This window comes from Hibiscus syriacus, unplaced genomic scaffold (assembly GCF_006381635.1).
Source record: "Hibiscus syriacus cultivar Baekdansim isolate YM2019G1 unplaced genomic scaffold, ASM638163v2 tig00000050_pilon, whole genome shotgun sequence".
NCBI lineage: Eukaryota > Viridiplantae > Streptophyta > Magnoliopsida > Malvales > Malvaceae > Hibiscus > Hibiscus syriacus.
In genome coordinates, this window is record NW_024061754.1 from 70,251 (window position 1) to 92,101 (window position 21,851).

The window sequence follows — 21,851 nt, forward strand, 5'->3', positions numbered from 1 at the left end:
TATTATTAAATATTATTTTTATATTTATTAATAAAAATAATATTTTTGTATATTTTAGTGAAATAAAATATTATAAATTATATTAATTATTTATTAAAGTAATAGTGTTATTATATTTTAAAAATATTAATTAGTATATTTTAAATATCTTTATTAAAATATTATTTAAATATATAATAATATTATTCATTATTAAATATATAAATTTTTATTATATATATTAAAATAAAAATATAATATCTTATATTATATAATATAATTGATTATTTTATATAATATTAAAATATATATTATTATAATATAATAAATAAATAAATAATATTTTGATGAAAATGATATTAAAATATTTTATTAATATTAAATTCATAAAATACAATTATTTTGAGTATTTATTCTTTGAAGTGAAAAGTTCGGAGAATAACTTACGGATCATTTTACAGAAAACACAAATGAAATTCTATTACTAGGAAAATGAATTACATTCCGGAAAACCAATTACGTTAAACAAACATGGGAAAACATTTTCCGGAAAACGAATTACGTGAAACAAACACGGGAAAATATTTTCTGGAAAACGAATTACGAGAAACAAACACGGGAATTCGGGGAAAACCAATTTCGTAATTCCAATTACGGTAAACAAACACACCCTAAGTTTTTTTTGATAAAATCAATCTTATTTTGTTCTAGAATAATTATAAAAATAAATTTTTATATATTTTTAAATTATAATTAATATAAATCAAATTCATAACGAATAAAAATATTTCTAAATTGAAATGAAATTTCATTATGATAGCGTCTGATCATATTCAAAATGAAACGAAAAATTTTATCCTTGCCGTTCTTAAAGTATGAATGATTGGAGTGATTGGGCAATCTAGATATAAAAGGTTGTGGTTAAGGATGTAAATGAGACGAGACAGATTACGAGTTATTCGAGATCGATTTGATTAAGGATTTATAAATATTCGGATCGAATTGACTCGACTCGGGTTCTTAATGAGCCAAAATAAGCTACTTGATATTCGACTCGAAAAGCTCGTGAACAACTCGAAAATATAATATATTAAGATTTTATTTTAAAAAAATAAATTATTAATAATATTAATATGTATTGATTTTTTTAAAATACAATAAGATTTTCATGTATTTAAGATTCAGGTTCGAGTTTGAGTTTAAGGTTTCAATCAAGTTAAGTTTAAGATTTTTTTTTCATTTCAAGTCTTTTTCGAGCTGCTCACGAGCTTCAGTTCAAGATTTCAAGTTTGAGTCAAGTTTAAATTTTTTTAACTCGTAAGTTTTCGAGTTAAACTCTATTTTAAAGTTCTCAAATCGAGCCGAGCTCAGCAATACTCGAGCTCGACTCAGTTCGTTTATACCAAGGCATTAAAAAATGAGAAAATAACCTCAGTGACCAAAAATCATAGATAATATACGATTTTGACCATTTCGCGTTGCGATAGTTGAAAATCGCGTTGCGATTTTCCATTTCGCGTTGCGATAATCTACAGTTGTCGTTGCGATAGTCTACAGTTGTCGTTGCGATAGTTAAAAAAAAAGATTTTGTTTCTTAAGAATTTTCTCTAAAAAGATAGTATCCGTGCGGACGTGTCGAATACACGTATTACCACGACCACAACCACGACCACGACCCGAGACGGATGACGGCGACGGCGGTGGCACGCGAGAGTCTCCCTTGTTCTCTATCACTTAACAAGGAAGTGGGAAAGCCAAGCCTTAAATATCATTCCCAATAGTGTTTCCAATACTATGTGGGATTGAGCATTACCAACACTTGTTTCAAATACAATGTGATTATTCAGGAAACAATTAACAATCATACACCTTAAAACAACTGAATTAGCAACCAATTGCATTAGTATTATACGATTAAATATGTCATAATTAAAAGTCAATCTACAATCAATCGCGATTATTGCAATTTTAAGCAAAACATTCAAAAATAATATCACTATTTAAGGCTCAATCCCACATAGTATTGGGAACAAGTGTTGGTAATACTCAAATCCCACATAGTATTAGAAATACTATTGGGAATAGTATTTAAGGTTTGGCTTTCTCATTTCTTTGTTGAGTGATAGAGAACAAGGGGGGACTCTCGCGCGCCGCCGCCGCCGTCCGTCTCGTCTCGGGTCGTGGTCGTGGTCGTGGTCGTGGTAATGGTAATGGTAATGGTAATGGTCGTGATAATGGTAATGATAATATATGTCTTCGACACGTCCAAATTATAAAATATTTATTGGTGTACTTTATATGAACAATTTTTGTTTCTATCACAATATTCAAACATTTTTACCGTCATTGTCTTTTATTTGGAAAATAGATATTTAAAATATATTATTTTTATTTAAATATCTAAAAAATAATATATTTTAAACTGTCGTGCAATTATTTATATAGAGGCCAATGGGGCTGCTAATATGGGGTCATGTACAATTACAAATATCTAACAGTTAGATCCATTACAAAACTCAGTAATCCAATAAACTATTATTGGATCTAATTACATTAAAACCCATTACAAATTCATTAATTCCAAACCCACATGGTACCCAAACCCAATAGATTGCATTGAAATTTCGATGAATAATTAAATAATTACAATGTTGAATACAACATCCTACCATCTCATGCTACCAAATAATTACAATGTGGTGAAATTTTTTAAAATTACTCTTTTAGAGACCTCAAGTATTTGTAAAAAGGGTTCAGAGATTAGTTAGCAGTGAAAAAATGCTACATAGAAATGAGATTTCTTGATTTTTTTTTTAATAATTAATATGCATGCATATTTGTATGTTTGCTGTGTATAATGTATATGACATTCATATGATAACGATTAAAAATTTATAGACACGGAAAAAGAAATAGGAATTGAATACAAAAGAACTAAAACCATTCCCAGCATGCAAGCTGTAGACACACTTTTTTGACCGGAACATACATGTATACATATTATATATATTATATATGTAATATTATTATTTATTAATGAATATATATATATTTTGACATTTACAGGCTCAATACATCAACATCCCAGCAGCCCGTTTGGCAGACCCAAATTCACGTGTGCGGCCCAGCAACAGCTTCCAAGCTAAACCCGTGCAGACTCAGGGTTGCCAGAAACCCTAACCCCACCTCGTCCAAGCCAGCGCCGCAAGCTTCCCTCGCCTAAGATAACGCCTCCCTCATTTCACGGAGCCAACATCAACAACACCAATGAACGTGTTTTAGTAGGATTCCATCACCAACAAACAAAAGTAGTAGAGTTTGATTAGGACACAAAGATGTCATTTTTTTGTGTATAAATATCAGACGATGTAGGAGGGGGGATGGGCATGACGAGACCAGAAAAAGCTCAAAAGGAATCACACGAAAATCTCAGAGAAAATAGCAAGAAACATTTGTATTTTTTTTTTGAGAAGGGGGATTTTGATCAATAAAAAAGCACAGCAAGAAGGGAATTTTTCAGCAATCTGAATCCAAAACCGAAAGCAAGTATTCAAGGTATTCTAGTCGTTTTTTTTTATGCTTTGTTTTCTGATCCAATTCTTGGAATGTAATTAGAAGCAGAATGTAGTTCATATTTTCGTTCTTCAATCGATGCTAATTCCATGCTAAAAAAATAAAGGATAAGAAACGGGTTTTACTTTACTACTGGTGTTTCGTCGATGATTGTTAGTCGGGGAATCTTCTATTTTTGAAAAATATACAAGTAATATAACCCAAATAATTTTAGAAGGTATTTTTCGTTGATTTTCGTTTCTGTGAATGATTTTTTCGAGTAAAAGAAAATAAAGTAAAAAATGAAGATAATATTTACCTTAGTCTCGTCGGAATTTGGGAACCGTTGCTTGCACCGGCTCGTCGGGATATTTGGTTGCCATGGTCAGACGCTGTGGGGAGCAAATATAAGAAGAGAAAAGGAAAAGTGCATTTTGATTCTTTGTTTCGCGTAGCTACTGGAAAATGGAAATGATAAAGGGTGGGTTTTTAAGTTTTGGTTAAACCACATGTTAACTCCTTATTTCACAGCTTTTTGTGTTTTGGTCGCTAATTTTGGTTTGATCCTATTTAGATCTCTTTCTTTCCCACATGTTACGTTTAAGCCATTAAATTTAGGGTCAAATCACCCCTACGTCCTCCGAGTCTAACTGAGTTTTCACCTTATGGTCACGAGTTGCACTTATTTTTATTTTGGCCCTCTATTTTACTTTTATTTTAATTTAGTCTTTTCTTTTTTTTCTTTCACGGTTTTAGTTTGGAATATTTTTTATTTATCTTTTTTGTATTATTTTATTCTTATTTTTATTTTTAACCATTTTTTTATTTTATTCATTTGACTTTCTTTTACCATTTTATTATTTTATTGTTTCTGTTTATTTTATTTTTTACTAACTTTTAATTTTCTATGTTACCTATTTTATCTTAGAATTTTTCCCTCATATTCATTTATTTTTTTTAATCTAACATTTTTGACTTTTTTAAGGTCAATCAATCAAAGGCAAGTAGTTTGAATCGAGTTTAATTTAAAATTTTAATTTTAATTTCGAATTTTCGCAACTAAGACAACCGTCAAATTAATTGGTACCGAAAGGGCGGTTAAAGGGTGCTAATCCTTCCTTGACCGTAACCGACTCCCGAACCCGACATATTTCTGGTAAGACGCAGATCAGGTAAGAAATAAGGTATCCGATCAACCCACTTTTCGTAAAGTAAATGATCGGTGGCGACTCCAATCCACTTTTTCCTAAGTCGAAGCCCAATTCCGGGGCCGAACCGAAGGACGGTTTCGACAGCTTGGCGACTCCGCTGGGGACAGGTAAGTGAGTCAGGCCAGAATTAATTTTCGGTTGTCTTTTTATGCGAAAATTGTAAATTTAAATTTAAATTTATTTATTCGATTCCATTTATTTACTTTTGATTTTATTTTTGAGTAAATAGTTGTACTAACCGTTTTCTAATGATTTCAGCTTTCCAAACATTTTCATCTAAGGCTCTAAACCCGAGCTCCGAACCCGTTTTAAGTGGGGGTGAAAGCGACGCCTTCGTGTGAATTTATTCACCGTATGGGCCTAGCAAGTAGCCTTCGGGATTCATATACCTTATGCCTTCGTGTGAATTTATTCTCCGTATGGGCATAAGGGAATGTGTCCTCTCGAGTTTAACTTAGTCCACACAAGCCTGTGATGGGTTTCGGACTAAGGGTCTGGTCGGTCCAAGGGGGCGCCAGCAAGGAGAACTCGAGTACCGTTTTTAGAACCCAAACCGGGAGGCTTTGAATAAATAGAGCCTACCCCAAAACCACATTCCAAAACCTAGGGCATTTCTTTCCTAACCTTTTTATTTTTTATGTTTTTTTTTTCATTTACCATTTATTTTTATTTATTTTTATCTATTTCTATTTTACTAACGTCTTTGCCTTTGTGTTTGTTTTCTAGCATTTGCATCATTACAAGAGGCTATTGATCCCTAAAAAACGTTCGTTATACACAAAATAATTCGAGTTAATGGACAAAGGTGTTGTAATACAAGAGATTGAAAACGCTGAGGCACGACTATGGTCCGAGAAGGCTCAGAAAGAGAAGGGAGACAGTCTTCAGGGAAACTATGTGTCAGAACTGGTTAGTTATGCCGCTGTCAGCCTGAAACAGAATAATGTCCAGGAGCTGCGAAACATTTGGGACAGTTGGAAGAATGACAGAAAGCAGAAGTTTAGCCAACGATATGGTGATATCGCCCTCTTACTCCATGTCAAGACTGATGAGCCCTTACTCCGAGCATTAATTCAATTCTGGAATCCGGGATATAGTTGTTTCACCTTTAACCAGGAAGACATGGTGCCTACTATCGAAGAGTATACTACTCTACTACACTGCGAAAGCATCAAGCTTGAGCGAGCCTACATTAAACACATCAAAAGCCAGCCCTTCAAGAATGCACTAGCCAAAGTTGCAGGAGTAGATGAGAAATGGGTAATCGATCGGACTCAGCGTAGAGGCAGTGGGGAAGGAATTGAATGGATCCACATAAAGCAACTAATGAAAAACCACCCTGATGAGTGGAAGACCATAGACCTTTTTGCACTGGGTCTGTACGGTTTGATTATCTTTCCGAAAGCTTTGGGGTGCATTGACGCTGCCGTGGTGGAACTATTTGAGCAACTTTCTAAACGAGTTAACCCAGCACCAGCCATCTTAGCCGAGACCTTTCGATCGCTCAACCATTGCCGAAGAACTGGCGGAGGAAGATTTACCGGGTGTATTCAGCTCCTTCAGGTCTGGATTCACAGCCATTTCTGGAAGACTAGCGGGGTTGCCTACCGCCGTTTCAGCACCACCTATTCACCTCTAGGTGAATTCATCACCTTGAAATGGCATGAAGGCGCTTCGAAAGAAAAATGGATGAAGGTTTTTACGCATCTTCAGGATCAGGATATTGTCTGGAGAGCCCCCTGGCTATTTCTCAGTGACGTTCTTTTCCGATGTGGTGACTCTGACACTGTGACCTTACTTGGACTTTGGGGAGCAGTCGGGTATGCTCCGCTATTAGCACTTAGACAGTACGGAGCACGTCAGTTTGTCCCAGCAACATGCGGGTTGGCTAAGTCAGAGTTTGAGTATCACGGCGACAGCTATAAGAAGATGATCAAAGAAGCAGCCGATTCGTGGAGGAAAGTATTCCGGATGGATGTTGTAGCTGCCAGAAGCATGCTCACTCCGGATTATGTGGAGTGGCGAAGGTCAAGAAAGAATGACAACATCCCTGTGCCAGACCGTGATGATACCCGGACCATGGAAGAACATCTCAGGCATGTCCCTTCTGAACTCGAGATAGCCAAGACCGAGTTTGAAGTCGTGAATAACGAGCTGAAGCAAAGAATAAAGGAACTTGAAGCTGAACGTTATCAGTGGAAGCTTGATGCTGACTCTCAGAAAGATCGGGCAGAAAAACTGGAAAAAGAACAAAAAAGAGTCCGTTTTGAGCTCGAAGACTTGAGAAAGGGGTATCAAGATAAGGTCAAGGATAACTCCAAGTTGAAGGTAACCTCTGAATACTGGAAAGACGAAGCTCATAGCCTGAAAAGGAAGTTTGAGGGGCCTGATGAGAAAGCTTGGAAGGAACAGATGAAGACTGCCCAAAGACGCTTGGCAGATAGTCAATATCAGAACCAACACTTGAGAGTTCGGATAGCTGACTTAGAAAAACAACATGAGAAAGATGGCAAGACAATAGCTGAGTTAGAAGCTATTGTAGATGGGTTCAAGAGGGAAGCAAACGAGCTTCAGATAGTGCCTTTCGACGGAGGATTACAATGGCGTTTCCGTTGGGAACAAGCACACGAAGGGTGAGGGCCCGAGACGCAACCATACGAGATTTCCTGGATCAAGTGCAAAAAGCAGCCCGTCATCTTCACGGTCTAGCAAGGGAAGCTGGTGTGGTTCGACAAGACATTCAACCAGTGACAGATGAAGGCAGAAGACTTGTCAACCTACTGGAAGCTGTTCGGGGTCTAGAGGATTTAGTCCAAATGTACCTTTAATCTTTTTTTATGTCTCTAAAAAAGATAAAACATTTTTGTCTGAATAAGGATTATTTATAATAATGAACACTTTTCTGGATCAATGCCTCCAATTGCATACATCATACATTGCATTTCTTGCATTTTATATCTCATGTTTATTTATTTTATATTTTCCATGTTTTTACATTCGTATTAACTAACAGAACATGTCTCAGACACCGAGCTTACCACCGCAAGCATCAGATACACATCACCCGCACAATACTCGAGCAAAAAAGAGACAAATGGAAGCCAGAATGGAGAAGATCGAAGAACACATGGCAAGACTTCAAAAGGAGCTAGAAGATAAGATGGCTCAGAACAGTGAAAGTACTCTTGAGTCCATCAAGAAAAATCAGGAGTCCTTGGTCGACCAAATCGTAGCCAAGTTGTCGGGTCTACAGCAAGCTAGTGCATCAGGGGGCAATTCTTCCGAGGGGGTGGCCATACCACCAACCCCGCAAGTGGTTCTCTCACCCGGAATATTACCCGGGGACGCATCTGCTACTAAAGGGAAAGCAGCACTACCCGGGGACTCATTCGTTACCAAAGCGAAAGTTGCACCTGCTGTGAAGATACAAACTTCTACAATCATCCCTGATGATCATCCGGATGATTATCACGTCCCAGACTTTGACGAGGAAGATAAAGCTAAAAAGATGGAAGAGAAGATAAAAATATTAGAAGATCAAATAAAGATGGTCCAGGGAGACCATGATTATTATGGAGTGGACGCAATGGAGCTGAGCCTAGTTCCAGACTTGGTGCTTCCACCAAAGTTTAAAGTTCCTGAGTTTGAGAAGTTCGACGGGAACAGTTGCCCTTCAGCCCATATTACTATGTTCTGTCGAAAGATGACAGGATATGGCGGGAATGACCAACTCCTGATCCATTGTTTTCAAGAGAGCCTGTCCGGTTCAGCTATTCGGTGGTACAACCAGCTTAGCCGAACTCATATCAAGACGTGGAAAGACTTAGCCAAGTCTTTCTTGGAGCAGTATAAGCATATCAATGATATGAGACCAGACCGGGTCATGCTACAAAGCCTAGAGAAGAAACACAATGAGAGTTTCCGACAGTACGCACAGAGATGGAGGGATTTATCTGTGCAAGTTCATCCACCCTTGGATGAAAAGGAAACAAGAAAGCTATTTGTACAGACCTTGAAGGCACCTTACTTCGGGCATTTGGTAGCAATCACGTCAGGGAGTTTTTCAGATTTAGTCATGGCCGGTGAAATGATCGAGTTGGCCATTAAACAAGGGAAGATTGAGGGAGGAGACTCCAGTAAAAAGCCTCCCATGAAAAACAAGGAGCGAGAGATCAACAATGTGAACACCTACAATGTCAGCAAAGGGGTTACGATCTCAAGCTCAAATTCCACAGCAGCTGTACCATCCGGTACTTCTAGACAGAACCAGAGAGAACCAAGAAGAGAAAGGGAAAGGGAACAGTTTGACCCCATTCCCATGACGTATAAAGAATTATACCAACAGCTCTTCGACACTCATGCAGTGTCGCCTTATCCTATGAATCCAATAAATCCCCCTTACCCGAAATGGTATGACGAGAGCGCCCACTGCGAATACCATGGCGGTGTGCAGGGGCATTCGATTGAAAGTTGTCTCGCATTCAAGAGACTTGTGCAACGAATGCGTAACAAGAATTGGATCACTTTTAACTCCGGAGCACCAAACGTCGCCCAGAATCCCTTGCCCAATCATCAGGAGACAGGAATCAATGCCGTTACCACCGAGGGGGGCAAGAAGGTTAAATCAAGTGTTTCAGAGATCAAGTCTCCTTTGGCTTGGGTATGGAGCCAAATGGTGAAGGCAGGGCTTCTTGCACCATATCCAGATACGACAGAAAATGAAGATGGTAACCATTGTTGTTACCACAACAAAGAAGGGCATAAAGTGCAAGATTGCCCAGAGTTCAAATTGTTAGTCCAGCTCATGATGGATCGAAAGGAGTTGGAATTTTACGAAGAAATTCAAGATTCTTGGGAAGCAGATGTTTGTACCACCGGAGAATCATCAGATAGAAAATTTGGTAGGGGTAATCCTTTGATAATTACCCCTAAGGCAAGCATGACAGTGAGAACACCAGCCAAGGTGGTAATCTCCGCACCGCGGCCTTTTCAATATAAGGACAATCGGCAAGTGCCATGGAAGTACGAGTGTCAGGTGAGCACTTCCGGAAGAGGTAATAGTAAAGTGGGGCAAAGACCACTGGAGCCATTCAAAGAAGATGTGCTAGTCGTCAATGAACCTATAAAGGAGGAAGAAGCTAAAGAGTTCCTCAAGATCTTGAAGCACAGTGAGTACAACATTGTAGAACAGCTCCACAACTTACCTACACGTACTTCAATGCTAGCACTATTTTTAAGCTCGGAAGCACACCGAGAAGCGTTGTTGAATGTCCTTAATCAAACGTTCGTGCCACAAGACATACCAGTCAGCAAGATGGATCGACTGGTGAACAATATTCAAGCTGATAATCTCATCTCGTTTTCAGATGATGAGATTCCATCAGGAGGAAGAGGCCGAACGAAGGCGTTACACATTACTACCTACTGTAAGGGGCACGCTTTACCAAGTGTCTTAATTGATAACGGTTCAGCCCTGAACGTGATGCCTTCGATTACATTGAAGAGGCTACCAATAGATACCTCTCATATGAGAGCTTGTCAGAATGTGGTCCGAGCATTTGATGGGACCAAAAGAGAGGTAATCGGAAAGATTGAGGTACCATTGACCATCGGACCAGCCACCTATGATGTTGAGTTCCTTGTGATGGATATCATGCTGTCCTATAGTTGTCTTTTGGGAAGGCCGTGGATTCATCAAGCAGGTGCAGTACCCTCCACGTTGCACCAGAAAGTTAAATTTGTCATTGACGGGGCCTTAGTAATCATCAACGCTGAGGAAGATATCGTGGCAAGCGTGACCACGGAGGCTCCATACATCGAAGTAGACGAGGAAGCGGTAGAATGTTCGTTCCACTCTTTGGAGTTTGTGAATGCCACATTTGTGGCAGAAGGAAAGAGAATCCCAAGACCTCGACTCTCCAAATGCACAAGGATGGAGATAAAGCAAACCCTAGGCCGAGGCGCCAGAACCGGGAGAGGTTTTGGGAAATATTTGCAAGGGATGATCAATCCTGTTATTCCTATCTCAAAATTAGACCAATTTGGGCTCGGTTTTCAGCCCAGTTATCATGAAAAGAGAAAGGAGATCCAGAAGAACCGGGAGAGAAGATTGGCCAGATTGACTGGGAACGAATTTCAAAGGAAGCCCATGACATTCCCGCCGCTTTTCAGAACATTCAAGTCAGGTGGTTATATGTTTGAGACCACCACATCCGAGTTAGAAACGGCTCTGGAAGATCTGAACGTTAATGCCGTGACCACAGAAGATGTTGACAACGGAGATAGATCCAGGATATGCCTTCTGCCACATGGGTTCGTGCCTAGCAGTTGGTCGGTGGAAGAACTACCTGTGGTTTACAAGAATCTTTCAGAGTAATATTCGAACTATCCCTATTTGCCTATACCCGGGGCAATAGGTGATCTTTTGTAAGGGTGAATAAATATTTTGTTTAAGTTTAATAAAAGATGCATTTTTCTTTTCCATGGCAAACAAACTTTTATTTTATTTTTGAATTCATTCTCTATCTCCTTCATTCCAGTACTTCATTTCCAGTTACTCTCAAAGTTAGTTCTTGACCATTCCGTGTGGGATATTATCCTCTCACACATACACATATTCCTCCTTTCAGGTTCCCAGATAATGATAATGTGGGCACTAATGACCCTGATCCGGAGGTGGATTTTGAATCAACCATTTGTCTTGGGGAATTTGAAGAATGCGATAATGAAGAAGAGTACAACTTGCCTACCGAATTGTTGAGAATGATGGAAAAAGAAGAAAAGCAAATACTGCCACATGAGGAGGTGATCGAAATCTTAAATTTGGGCACTGAGGAAGATCGAAAAGAGGTTAAAATCGGCACAACTCTTTCGACTGAAGCAAGAAAAAACCTGATAGCCTTACTTCAGGAGTACGAAGATGTGTTTGCTTGGTCGTATCAAGACATGCCGGGACTAGAAACAGATATGGTAGTTCACAAACTGCCAATCAAACCAGAATTCAAACCAGTGCAGCAAAAACTGAGAAGAATGCGACCAGAAATGCTCCTTAAGATCAAGGAGGAAGTCAAGAAGCAATTTGATGCCGGTTTTCTCCAAGTAGCCAAATACCCTGAATGGGTGGCCAACATAGTGCCTGTGCCGAAGAAGGACAGGAAAGTACGCATGTGTGTCGATTACCGGGACCTTAATAAGGCCAGTCCCAAGGACAACTTTCCTCTGCCACACATAGACACTCTGGTGGACAATACGGCCGGGAACGCCTACTTTTCATTCATGGATGGATTTTCGGGGTACAATCAGATCAAGATGCATCCCGAAGACATGGAGAAGACCACTTTCGTCACAATGTGGGGAACTTTCTGTTACAAAGTGATGCCTTTCGGATTAAAGAATGCTGGGGCGACATATCAGAGAGCTATGGTGACCCTGTTCCACGACATGATGCACAGAGAAATCGAGGTTTATGTCGACGACATGATTGTCAAGGCACAAACCGAGAGTGAACATGCCAAGAATCTAAGGAAGCTCTTCCAGAGATTGAGAAAGTTCCAGCTGAGACTAAACCCTAGCAAGTGTACCTTCGGGGTAACATCTGGAAAACTACTAGGCTTTATAGTCAGCAGGAGAGGCATACAGGTCGATCCAGATAAGGTTAAGGCCATCCAGAATCTACCTTCACCACGAACCCAAAAAGAAGTTCGAGGTTTTCTGGGCAGACTAAACTACATAGCTCGGTTCATATCTCAATTAACCGACAAATGTGACCCCATCTTTCGCCTCCTCCGAAAGAATAGCCCTGGAGCATGGGATAAAAACTGTCAGATTGCATTTGAGAAGGTAAAAGAGTATTTGTCTCACACTCCTGTCCTGATGTCCCCTATCCCAGGAAAACCTCTGTTTTTGTATCTCTCCATATTCGAGAACTCCATGGGTGTGTTCTGGGTCAACACGACGATCTGGGAAGAAGGAAAGAGCCATCTACTACCTAAGCAAGAAGTTCACCGATTGCGAGGTTCGATATCCTCCTATTGAGAAGGTTTGTTGTGCCCTGGTATGGGCTACAAAAAGACTTCGACAATACATGTTGTATCACACCACTTGGCTGATTTCCAAGTTAGACCCACTAAAATACATGATGGGTGTACCTGCTCTATCCGGAAGGCTAGCCCGATGGCAGATGCTTTTGTCTGAATTTGACATCGAATACGTGAGCCAAAAAGCGGTAAAAGGCAGCGCCATATCCGATTTTTTGGCAAGCAGAACTGATGAGAGCTATGAGCCACTGGACTTTGATTTCCCAGACGAGGACTTAATGGCCATATCTTTAGAGGAAGCAAGCATTTCAACGGACGGTTCCTGGAGAATGCACTTCGATGGGGCATCAAATGCACTAGGACATGGCATCGGGGCAATTCTAGTCTCCCCAGAAGGGAGTCACTACCCATTTACCAGCAGACTGAACTTTGATTGTACCAATAACATGGCAGAATATGAAGCCTGTGTCTTGGGAATTCGGGCTGCATTGGGGCAAAATATAAAGACTTTGCGGGTGTATGGAGACTCGGCCTTAGTAATCTATCAACTCCGAGGAGAGTGGGAAACCAAGGATATAAAGCTGTTAGAGTACCGAAAACTAGTGTTGGATCTGCTCGAAGAGTTCGACGAAGTCACCTTCCACTACGTGCCTAGAGAAGAAAATCAAATGGCTGACGCTTTGGCTACCTTGGCAGCCACATTCAAGGCTGGCGGGGAGTCTGAAATGATGCCAATTAACATGCAGTCGTATGAGTATCCAGCTCATTGTTACCAAATTGAAGAAGTGAAAGACACTAAGCCTTGGTACTACGACATTCTGCAGTATATCAAGCATCGGAGTTATCCAGAAAAAACCACTGAAATCGAGAAGAGAACCCTTAGAAGGTTGGCAGCTGGATATGTCCTTGACAGAGAGGTTTTATACAAGAAAAGCCATAACCAAGTTTTGTTAAGGTGCGTCGATGCTGAAGAGGCAAAAATGATAGTGGAAGAAGTACATGATGGGGTTTGTGGAGCACATGCAAATGGGCATATGATGTCAAGACAAATAATGAGATGCGGATATTTTTGGTCCACACTGGAAAGTGATTGCATCAACTATGCTAGGAGATGTCATAAATGTCAGATTTATGGAGACAAGATAAATGTTCCGCCCCATCCACTTCATGTAATGACGTCACCATGGCCTTTTTCTGTGTGGGGCATGGACGTTATCGGGCAAATCCATCCGAAGGCTTCGAATGGTCACCGTTTCATTCTCGTAGCAATTGATTATTTCACGAAATGGGTAGAGGCTGCGTCATACGCCAGTGTCACTCAATCCACTATTTGCAAGTTTCTGAAGAAAGAAATTATATGTCGGTATGGTCTACCTGAAAGGATTATCACTGATAACGCAACAAACTTGAACAACAAGATAATGAGTGTTGCTTGCGAACAGTTCAACATAAAACATCACAATTCCACTGCTTACAGACCAAAGATGAACGGAGCAGTAGAAGCAGCAAACAAAAATATTAAGAAGATAGTGGAGAAAACAACTGAAACCTACAAAGACTGGCATGAGAAGTTGCCTTTTGCTTTGTTCGCTTATCGAACCTCGGTACGTACATCGACTGGGGCAACTCCATTTTCACTAGCCTATGGAATAGAAGCAGTGCTACCCATTGAAGTCGAGATTCCGTCTCTCAGGGTCTTGTCAGAAGTCAAACTAGATGATGCAGAGTGGGCACAATCCAGATATGATCAGCTTAATCTGATAGATGAAAAAAGACTGAAAGCCATTCATCATGGTCAAATCTATCAGAAACGAATGATCCGAGCACACGACAAAAAGGTGCGCCCGAGAATATTCCGTGAAGGGGATCTAGTGCTAAAAAGAATTTGGCCAGTCCAGAAAGATTTCCGAGGAAAATGGACGCCAAATTGGGAAGGACCTTATGTCGTGAAGAAGGCTTTCTCCGGAGGAGCCCTTATCCTGGCTGAAATGGACGGACCTGAGCTGTCACATCCCATTAACTCGGACGCCGTCAAGAAATACTTCGCTTAGGATGAAAACCCGAGAGGGCGTCCTAAGTTGGAAAAAAAAAAAAAAAAAACGTTTAGGGTGAAAACCCGAAAGGGCACCCTAAATTGAAAAAGAAAAAAGAGAAAAAAGAAGAGAAAATAAGGTGGGTTCAAGATGAAAACCCGCAAAGGGCATCTTGCAACTAAGGATGGGTCCAAGTTGAAAACCCGGAAAGGGCGATTTGGATATCAACGGTGGAAACATCCCGGCACATGAATCTTCTACGAACTCAACAAATCAGAGAAATGTTGCACCCTCCCAAACGTTGTCGCATTTTCAAAGATCCTTTGGCAAAGGTTGCATTCAAAGTCACCAAACGGCTTTTCAACTCAGAAGTGCCCACGTTATCGAGATCTAAGACATTCATTTACACATCATTGTGTATTCATTTTCTAGAATGTTTGCCATGTATTATTTGTTCTTCTCCTCCCTTATGAATAAAGACCATCTTTCCTCCAATTCCTTTTGAGCATCTTGAATTAGATTTAAACCTAATGGTTTATTTATTGTTATGAAAGATAATCGCATATTACTGTACAAAGATTCATTGAAAAGTACAGGTACCCAGAAGCCGATCAAGGCTCATACACATGCTTGAGATGGTTGAGGAGCATCTTCAAAAAAAAAAAAAAAATCGTCAAACATTTGAAGAATTCAAGATCAGAGATCGGAACTTCAAGCTCAAGAGTCAACAACGACAGGCCACCGGAGATCGAGATTACTCTCCAGAGCCCAGAATAACATATGTTGCATATGCATTTTAGGCATACCTAAGAGCATGACATCCATAACATCACATATATGCATATCTTTGCAGGTTTTACCCAGAGCCAATTTCAACTTCACAACGAAGGATATTGGACTCCAGACAACGTAAGTTCAACTTCACGACGAAGGGACCGCTGGTTGTCAACAAACATTTCTCCAATTCAGAGCCAATTTCAACTTCACAACGAAGGATATTGGACTCCAGACAACGTAAGTTCAACTTCACGACGAAGGGACCGCTGGTTGTCAACAAACATTTCTCAAATTTCAGAGCCAATTTCAACTTCACAACGAAGGATATTGGACTCCAGACAACGCAAGTTCAACTTCGCGACGAAGGGACCGCTGGTTGTCAACAAACATTTCCCAATCTCAGAGCCAATTTCAACTTCACAACGAAGGATATTGGATTCCAGACAATGCAAGTTCAACTTCATGACGAAGGGACCGCTGCTTGTCAACAACAACTTTCCAATCTCAGAGCCAATTCCAACTTCACAACGAAGGATATTGGACTCCAGACAACGCAAGTTCAACTTCACGACGAAGGGACCGCTGGTTGTCAACAAACATTTCTCAAATTCAGAGCCAATTTCAACTTCACAACGAAGGATATTGGACTCCAGACAACGCAAGTTCAACTTCACGACGAAGGGACCGCTGGTTGTCACCAAACATTTCTCTAATTCAGAGCCAATTTCAACTTCACAACGAAGGATATTGGACTCCAGACAACGCAAGTTCAACTTCACGACGAAGGGACCGCTGGTTGTCAACAAACATTTCTCAAATTCAGAGCCAATTTCAACTTCACAACGAAGGATATTGGACTCCAGACAACGCAAGTTCAACTTCACGACGAAGGGACCGCTGGTTGTCAACAAACATGTCTCAAATTCAGAACCAATTTCAACTTCACGGCGGAGGATATTGGACTCGGAACAATACAACTTACTTGGATTTCAACTTCACAACGAAGGATATCCAATTCCAGGCTCAACTTCACAACAAATGGTATCGTACCCTAACATATTGACCCAACTTCACGACAAAGGGGTCATCTGTAACATCACAACACCAAAGTCTTCAGGTCAAGTTCCACCTTCACAACGAAGTATCTTGAGCCAGAAGACGATTCAGAGGCCACTTGTCAAAAGCTTTGAGCTCGTTTTCAACTTCGCGACGAAGGATTTCGTGCTCAGAATTTTCCAATTTTGGCTCAACCTCCCGACGAGGGAGTAATTGTGTGATTTAGTCCAATGATCGGATTTCAACTCTACAGCAGGGGATATTCGATGGAATTTGACCCCTATGTGGATGACATGTTTGTGGCAAACGAAAAGTGTGTCTTTTAATCTTTGCCATATCCCCGTTACACGACTATGGGCAAAGAGGGGCAGCTGTAGACACACTTTTTTGACCGGAACATACATGTATACATATTATATATATTATATATGTAATATTATTATTTATTAATGAATATATATATATTTTGACATTTACAGGCTCAATACATCAACATCCCAGCAGCCCGTTTGGCAGACCCAAATTCACGTGTGCGGCCCAGCAACAGCTTCCAAGCTAAACCCGTGCAGACTCAGGGTTGCCAGAAACCCTAACCCCACCTCGTCCAAGCCAGCGCCGCAAGCTTCCCTCGCCTAAGATAACACCTCCCTCATTTCACGGAGCCAACATCAACAACACCAATGAACGTGTTTTAGTAGGATTCCATCACCAACAAACAAAAGTAGTAGAGTTTGATTAGGACACAAAGATGTCATTTTTTTGTGTATAAATATCAGACGATGTAGGAGGGGGGATGGGCATGACGAGACCAGAAAAAGCTCAAAAGGAATCACACGAAAATCTCAGAGAAAATAGCAAGAAACATTTGTATTTTTTTTTTGAGAAGGGGGATTTTGATCAATAAAAAAGCACAGCAAGAAGGGAATTTTTCAGCAATCTGAATCCAAAACCGAAAGCAAGTATTCAAGGTATTCTAGTCGTTTTTTTTATGCTTTGTTTTCTGATCCAATTCTTGGAATGTAATTAGAAGCAGAATGTAGTTCATATTTTCGTTCTTCAATCGATGCTAATTCCATGCTAAAAAAATAAAGGATAAGAAACGGGTTTTACTTTACTACTGGTGTTTCGTCGATGATTGTTAGTCGGGGAATCTTCTATTTTTGAAAAATATACAAGTAATATAACCCAAATAATTTTAGAAGGTATTTTTCGTTGATTTTCGTTTCTGTGAATGATTTTTTCGAGTAAAAGAAAATAAAGTAAAAAATGAAGATAATATTTACCTTAGTCTCGTCGGAATTTGGGAACCGTTGCTTGCACCGGCTCGTCGGGATATTTGGTTGCCATGGTCAGACGCTGTGGGGAGCAAATATAAGAAGAGAAAAGGAAAAGTGCATTTTGATTCTTTGTTTCGCGTAGCTACTGGAAAATGGAAATGATAAAGGGTGGGTTTTTAAGTTTTGGTTAAACCACATGTTAACTCCTTATTTCACAGCTTTTTGTGTTTTGGTCGCTAATTTTGGTTTGATCCTATTTAGATCTCTTTCTTTCCCACATGTTACGTTTAAGCCATTAAATTTAGGGTCAAATCACCCCTACGTCCTCCGAGTCTAACTGAGTTTTCACCTTATGGTCACGAGTTGCACTTATTTTTATTTTGGCCCTCTATTTTACTTTTATTTTAATTTAGTCTTTTCTTTTTTTTCTTTCACGGTTTTAGTTTGGAATATTTTTATTTATCTTTTTTGTATTATTTTATTCTTATTTTTATTTTTAACCATTTTTTTATTTTATTCATTTGACTTTCTTTTACCATTTTATTATTTTATTGTTTCTGTTTATTTTATTTTTTACTAACTTTTAATTTTCTATGTTACCTATTTTATCTTAGAATTTTTCCCTCATATTCATTTATTTTTTTTAATCTAACATTTTTGACTTTTTTAAGGTCAATCAATCAAAGGCAAGTAGTTTGAATCGAGTTTAATTTAAAATTTTAATTTTAATTTCGAATTTTCGCAACTAAGACAACCGTCAAATTAATTGGTACCGAAAGGGCGGTTAAAGGGTGCTAATCCTTCCTTGACCGTAACCGACTCCCGAACCCGACATATTTCTGGTAAGACGCAGATCAGGTAAGAAATAAGGTATCCGATCAACCCACTTTTCGTAAAGTAAATGATCGGTGGCGACTCCAATCCACTTTTTCCTAAGTCGAAGCCCAATTCCGGGGCCGAACCGAAGGACGGTTCGACACAAGCCAAGCATGAAAACAAGGACCCTTGGGGAGAGTTAAACAACAGTAAACAATGAGTTTTAAAAATATAATGTAAAAATAAAATAAAATAAAAATAAAATCAGGTATCGAATTGTCGGGTACTCGATTATTTTCATTATAAATACTGGATAATTATCAATTGGGTCAACGGATCAAATCATGTAATTTGAATCGTGTATTTTTGTGCACTCATAATTCTAAGCTAACCAAATAAATGTGGTAGGATATGGATACAACATTTTATGTTAGAGAGATGACCTTATAAAATTTTAGAAGAGAGTTTGAAAATCCCGCCCCTCGATTCATCCCAAAATGTAGTAATTTGAAATTAGCTTAAAACACAATACTTTTTAAATTTAATAAGTTTAATTAAATATTCATAATCCTTTACAGTTAACTTCAAAGATTCAAATAATTAATGTTGATTTAGATAATTAACTTTTAATTATCTATATCTATTTTGAATTCTTAAAAAATAAATTGGATATTTAAATCTTAATTCGATATATAATGGCTAAATGAAATTTGAAGGGATAGTAACACCTCACACATGGAGTGGTTCCCTTTCATTAGTTCATCCCACTAGAACAGAATAATAAAATTCTGTGAAAGCCAAATTCCATGGAAAATGTCAACTGATGTAAAGCAACAAACTGTTGTTCTACGTTAAACAGTCCCCACCATGAAAGCGACAGAAACTGTAGAGGAGGAACTTACACACAATGTCAAATCAAATTTCATAAGCATTCACACATGGAGAATTGAAGCTTATCCACCTCCAAGAACCCCAAAGAAAACCAAGTTTACATATCCACAAGACCACAACACCGTCACCAATACATTTGGACTGTAATGCCATCCATGGGGTTATTATTGCTTATTTTACATATGTATATCAGTAACTCAGTAAGCCCAAGACCACAAGGCATGATCATCAACAGGGAACCCAAAACTGCGGGAGCTTGCAGGTGGGTCGGAGTAATCATCGTCGTGTTCATGTTTAGGGAAGACGTATGAAGGAAGATGTAACATGTTCTTGCTCAAGTCATCTTCCTCGTCTTGCGATGAATCAAACTCTTCGCCCTCGGAACGCTTCTCTTCCCCTTTCATAGATAACTTATCTGTGAGCTCGAGAACCTGAAATGCAGACATGAAAAAGTTAACACGGCAGACAACTTCAACAGTTGAAAAATATATAGAAATGACCTCTTGTTTTAGTTTATCTTTCTCCTTGAGGAGATTGTCGTAGTCGGCCTTGAGGATAGTATAGCTGGCTTGCAAACCGTTGTAGTCTTTCTCTAGCTGCTTTGTCTTCCATCGAGCCCGGCGATTCTGGAACCATATAGCAACTTGCCGTGATTGCAGGCGGAGGTCTTTAGCTAGCTGAATTTTCCTTTCGGGTTCGAGCTTGTTCTCGGCCTCGAAACTTTTCTCCAGAGACTGGACTTGCTCGACGGTAAGCCGTCTCTTCTTTTCAGGTCGATGTAAATATTCATCTATGTTCTCGTCTTCATTATCTTCTTCTTCAAACGTCCTGAAAAATGATCTGTTCCGATCAACACCTTCGAAGCTTACCATCGATCTTGTACCTGGAATTGAAGCAAGTAAGGTTTTTTTTTACAGAATTCAGATCACAAAGTGAGAGAAAAAAACCTAAAATATGGAGAGAATACCGATAAAAGACGACGGACAAGAGCCTGGAATGTGTGGGAACAACGGCTCAGAAGAGGAAGGAACCCTTTGACTTTGAAGCAAAACAGAGATATTATTAGAATCAGCAACAGTACTAGTATTACTATGATAGATCCTCCTACCCGCCATGAAAATTTTCAAGCCAAAGGATCAATCTTCTTTCTTTTTTTTCCTTTCAAGATATCATCATCAGAAGATCTTAAACTTTGAGGACAAAAAGAAGAAAAGAAAATGAAATTCTTCACTTGTGACGGAAGAAGCTGGTTATGATGATTTCTGTGATATGGGAAGTGTGGGAACAACAGCAGCCCACGCCCATCGCCACTCAGAACAAGTCAAAATTTTCTTGATCTTTAGGCAGAAGGAAGTGATGCAAGAAAAGCTTGGGGGAAGATGAAGTAGCAAAGGGTTAAAATTAAATAAATAATAGAATAGGAGACAAGTTAGACGGGCTTATATTAAGACCAGCAGATTGGTTCTGTTGGGGTATGATGTGCTTAATTTTATCTTTGTTTAAAGTTCCTAAAATAGCTTTGGTGGTATCATTACTTAATTTGAGTATCTTACTTTTACGTAATTCCTTGACATTATTAAAACATTATATTTTATACCATCAAATTTTAAATTTGAAATATTTTACTTTCGAATTTATGGATTTTAGTGATTACAAAAATATTATTCCCTTTTAAAATTTTAAATTCAAATAATTACATTTACAAAATATGTGTTCGTGGTTTATAATTAAGAAAAATTATAAATATATATTATTTTATAATCACCTCATATTATTAAAAAATATTCATTTCAAGTAATTCCTTGACATTATTAAAACATACATATTTCAGACTATTAAACTAAGGATAGTAATTTAATTCGAAATCGATAGATTTCGATTCAATCCAATAGAGTATGAATTTTTAATTATAAAAAATTCAGGTTCAGATCAGGTCAGATTAGACTTTATAAATGAGTGAGGTTGAGTCGAGTTCTATTGAAGAGTGAAAAAACTTCGAACTCGCCAACCGAGGATAATAATATAATTCCTTAAAATAAATTTATGGATGTGTTATAATAACCCTCTCTCTATTATTTTTTATTAAATCTTTATTTTATATCGGATTGGGTCGGATTTAAAACTCTAAAAATTCGAGTGGGTTCAAAGTCGGAGGAAAGATATATGTTTTTCGTATTGAGTAGAATTAGGTGAAAGGATACATTTTCCGGATTAAGTCAAATT

General features: G+C 38.8%; 1 protein-coding gene across 2 annotated transcripts; it reads right to left on the minus strand.

Moving 5' to 3' along the window:
- Window positions 1–19,523: 19,523 nt before the first annotated feature.
- On the minus strand, window positions 19,524–20,994 carry LOC120115734 (homeobox-leucine zipper protein HAT5-like). Of its 2 annotated transcripts, none has more exons than XM_039136431.1 (3): window positions 20,596–20,994; window positions 20,129–20,517; window positions 19,524–20,050 (listed from the first exon to the last, which is right to left on the minus strand). In XM_039136431.1, exons 1-3 carry the CDS (start codon window positions 20,741–20,743, stop codon window positions 19,826–19,828), a joined length of 762 nt encoding a protein of 253 aa, XP_038992362.1. In that variant the 5' UTR covers window positions 20,744–20,994; the 3' UTR covers window positions 19,524–19,825. The 2 variants fall into 2 exon arrangements, with proteins under 2 accessions (XP_038992362.1, XP_038992302.1); XM_039136371.1 differs by having other exon boundaries at window positions 19,524–20,059.
- Between the last annotated feature and the right edge of the window lie 857 nt (window positions 20,995–21,851).

Coding starts and splice junctions, on each gene's coding strand:
- LOC120115734 (XM_039136371.1), bottom strand. CDS start 20,743: ATGGCGGGTAGGAGGATCTATCATAGTAATACTAGTACTGTTGCTGAT. Junction 20,518..20,595: donor TTGTCCGTCGTCTTTTATCG/GTATTCTCTCCA, acceptor TACTTGCTTCAA/TTCCAGGTACAAGATCGATG. Junction 20,060..20,128: donor AAGATAAACTAAAACAAGAG/GTCATTTCTATA, acceptor TCTGCATTTCAG/GTTCTCGAGCTCACAGATAA.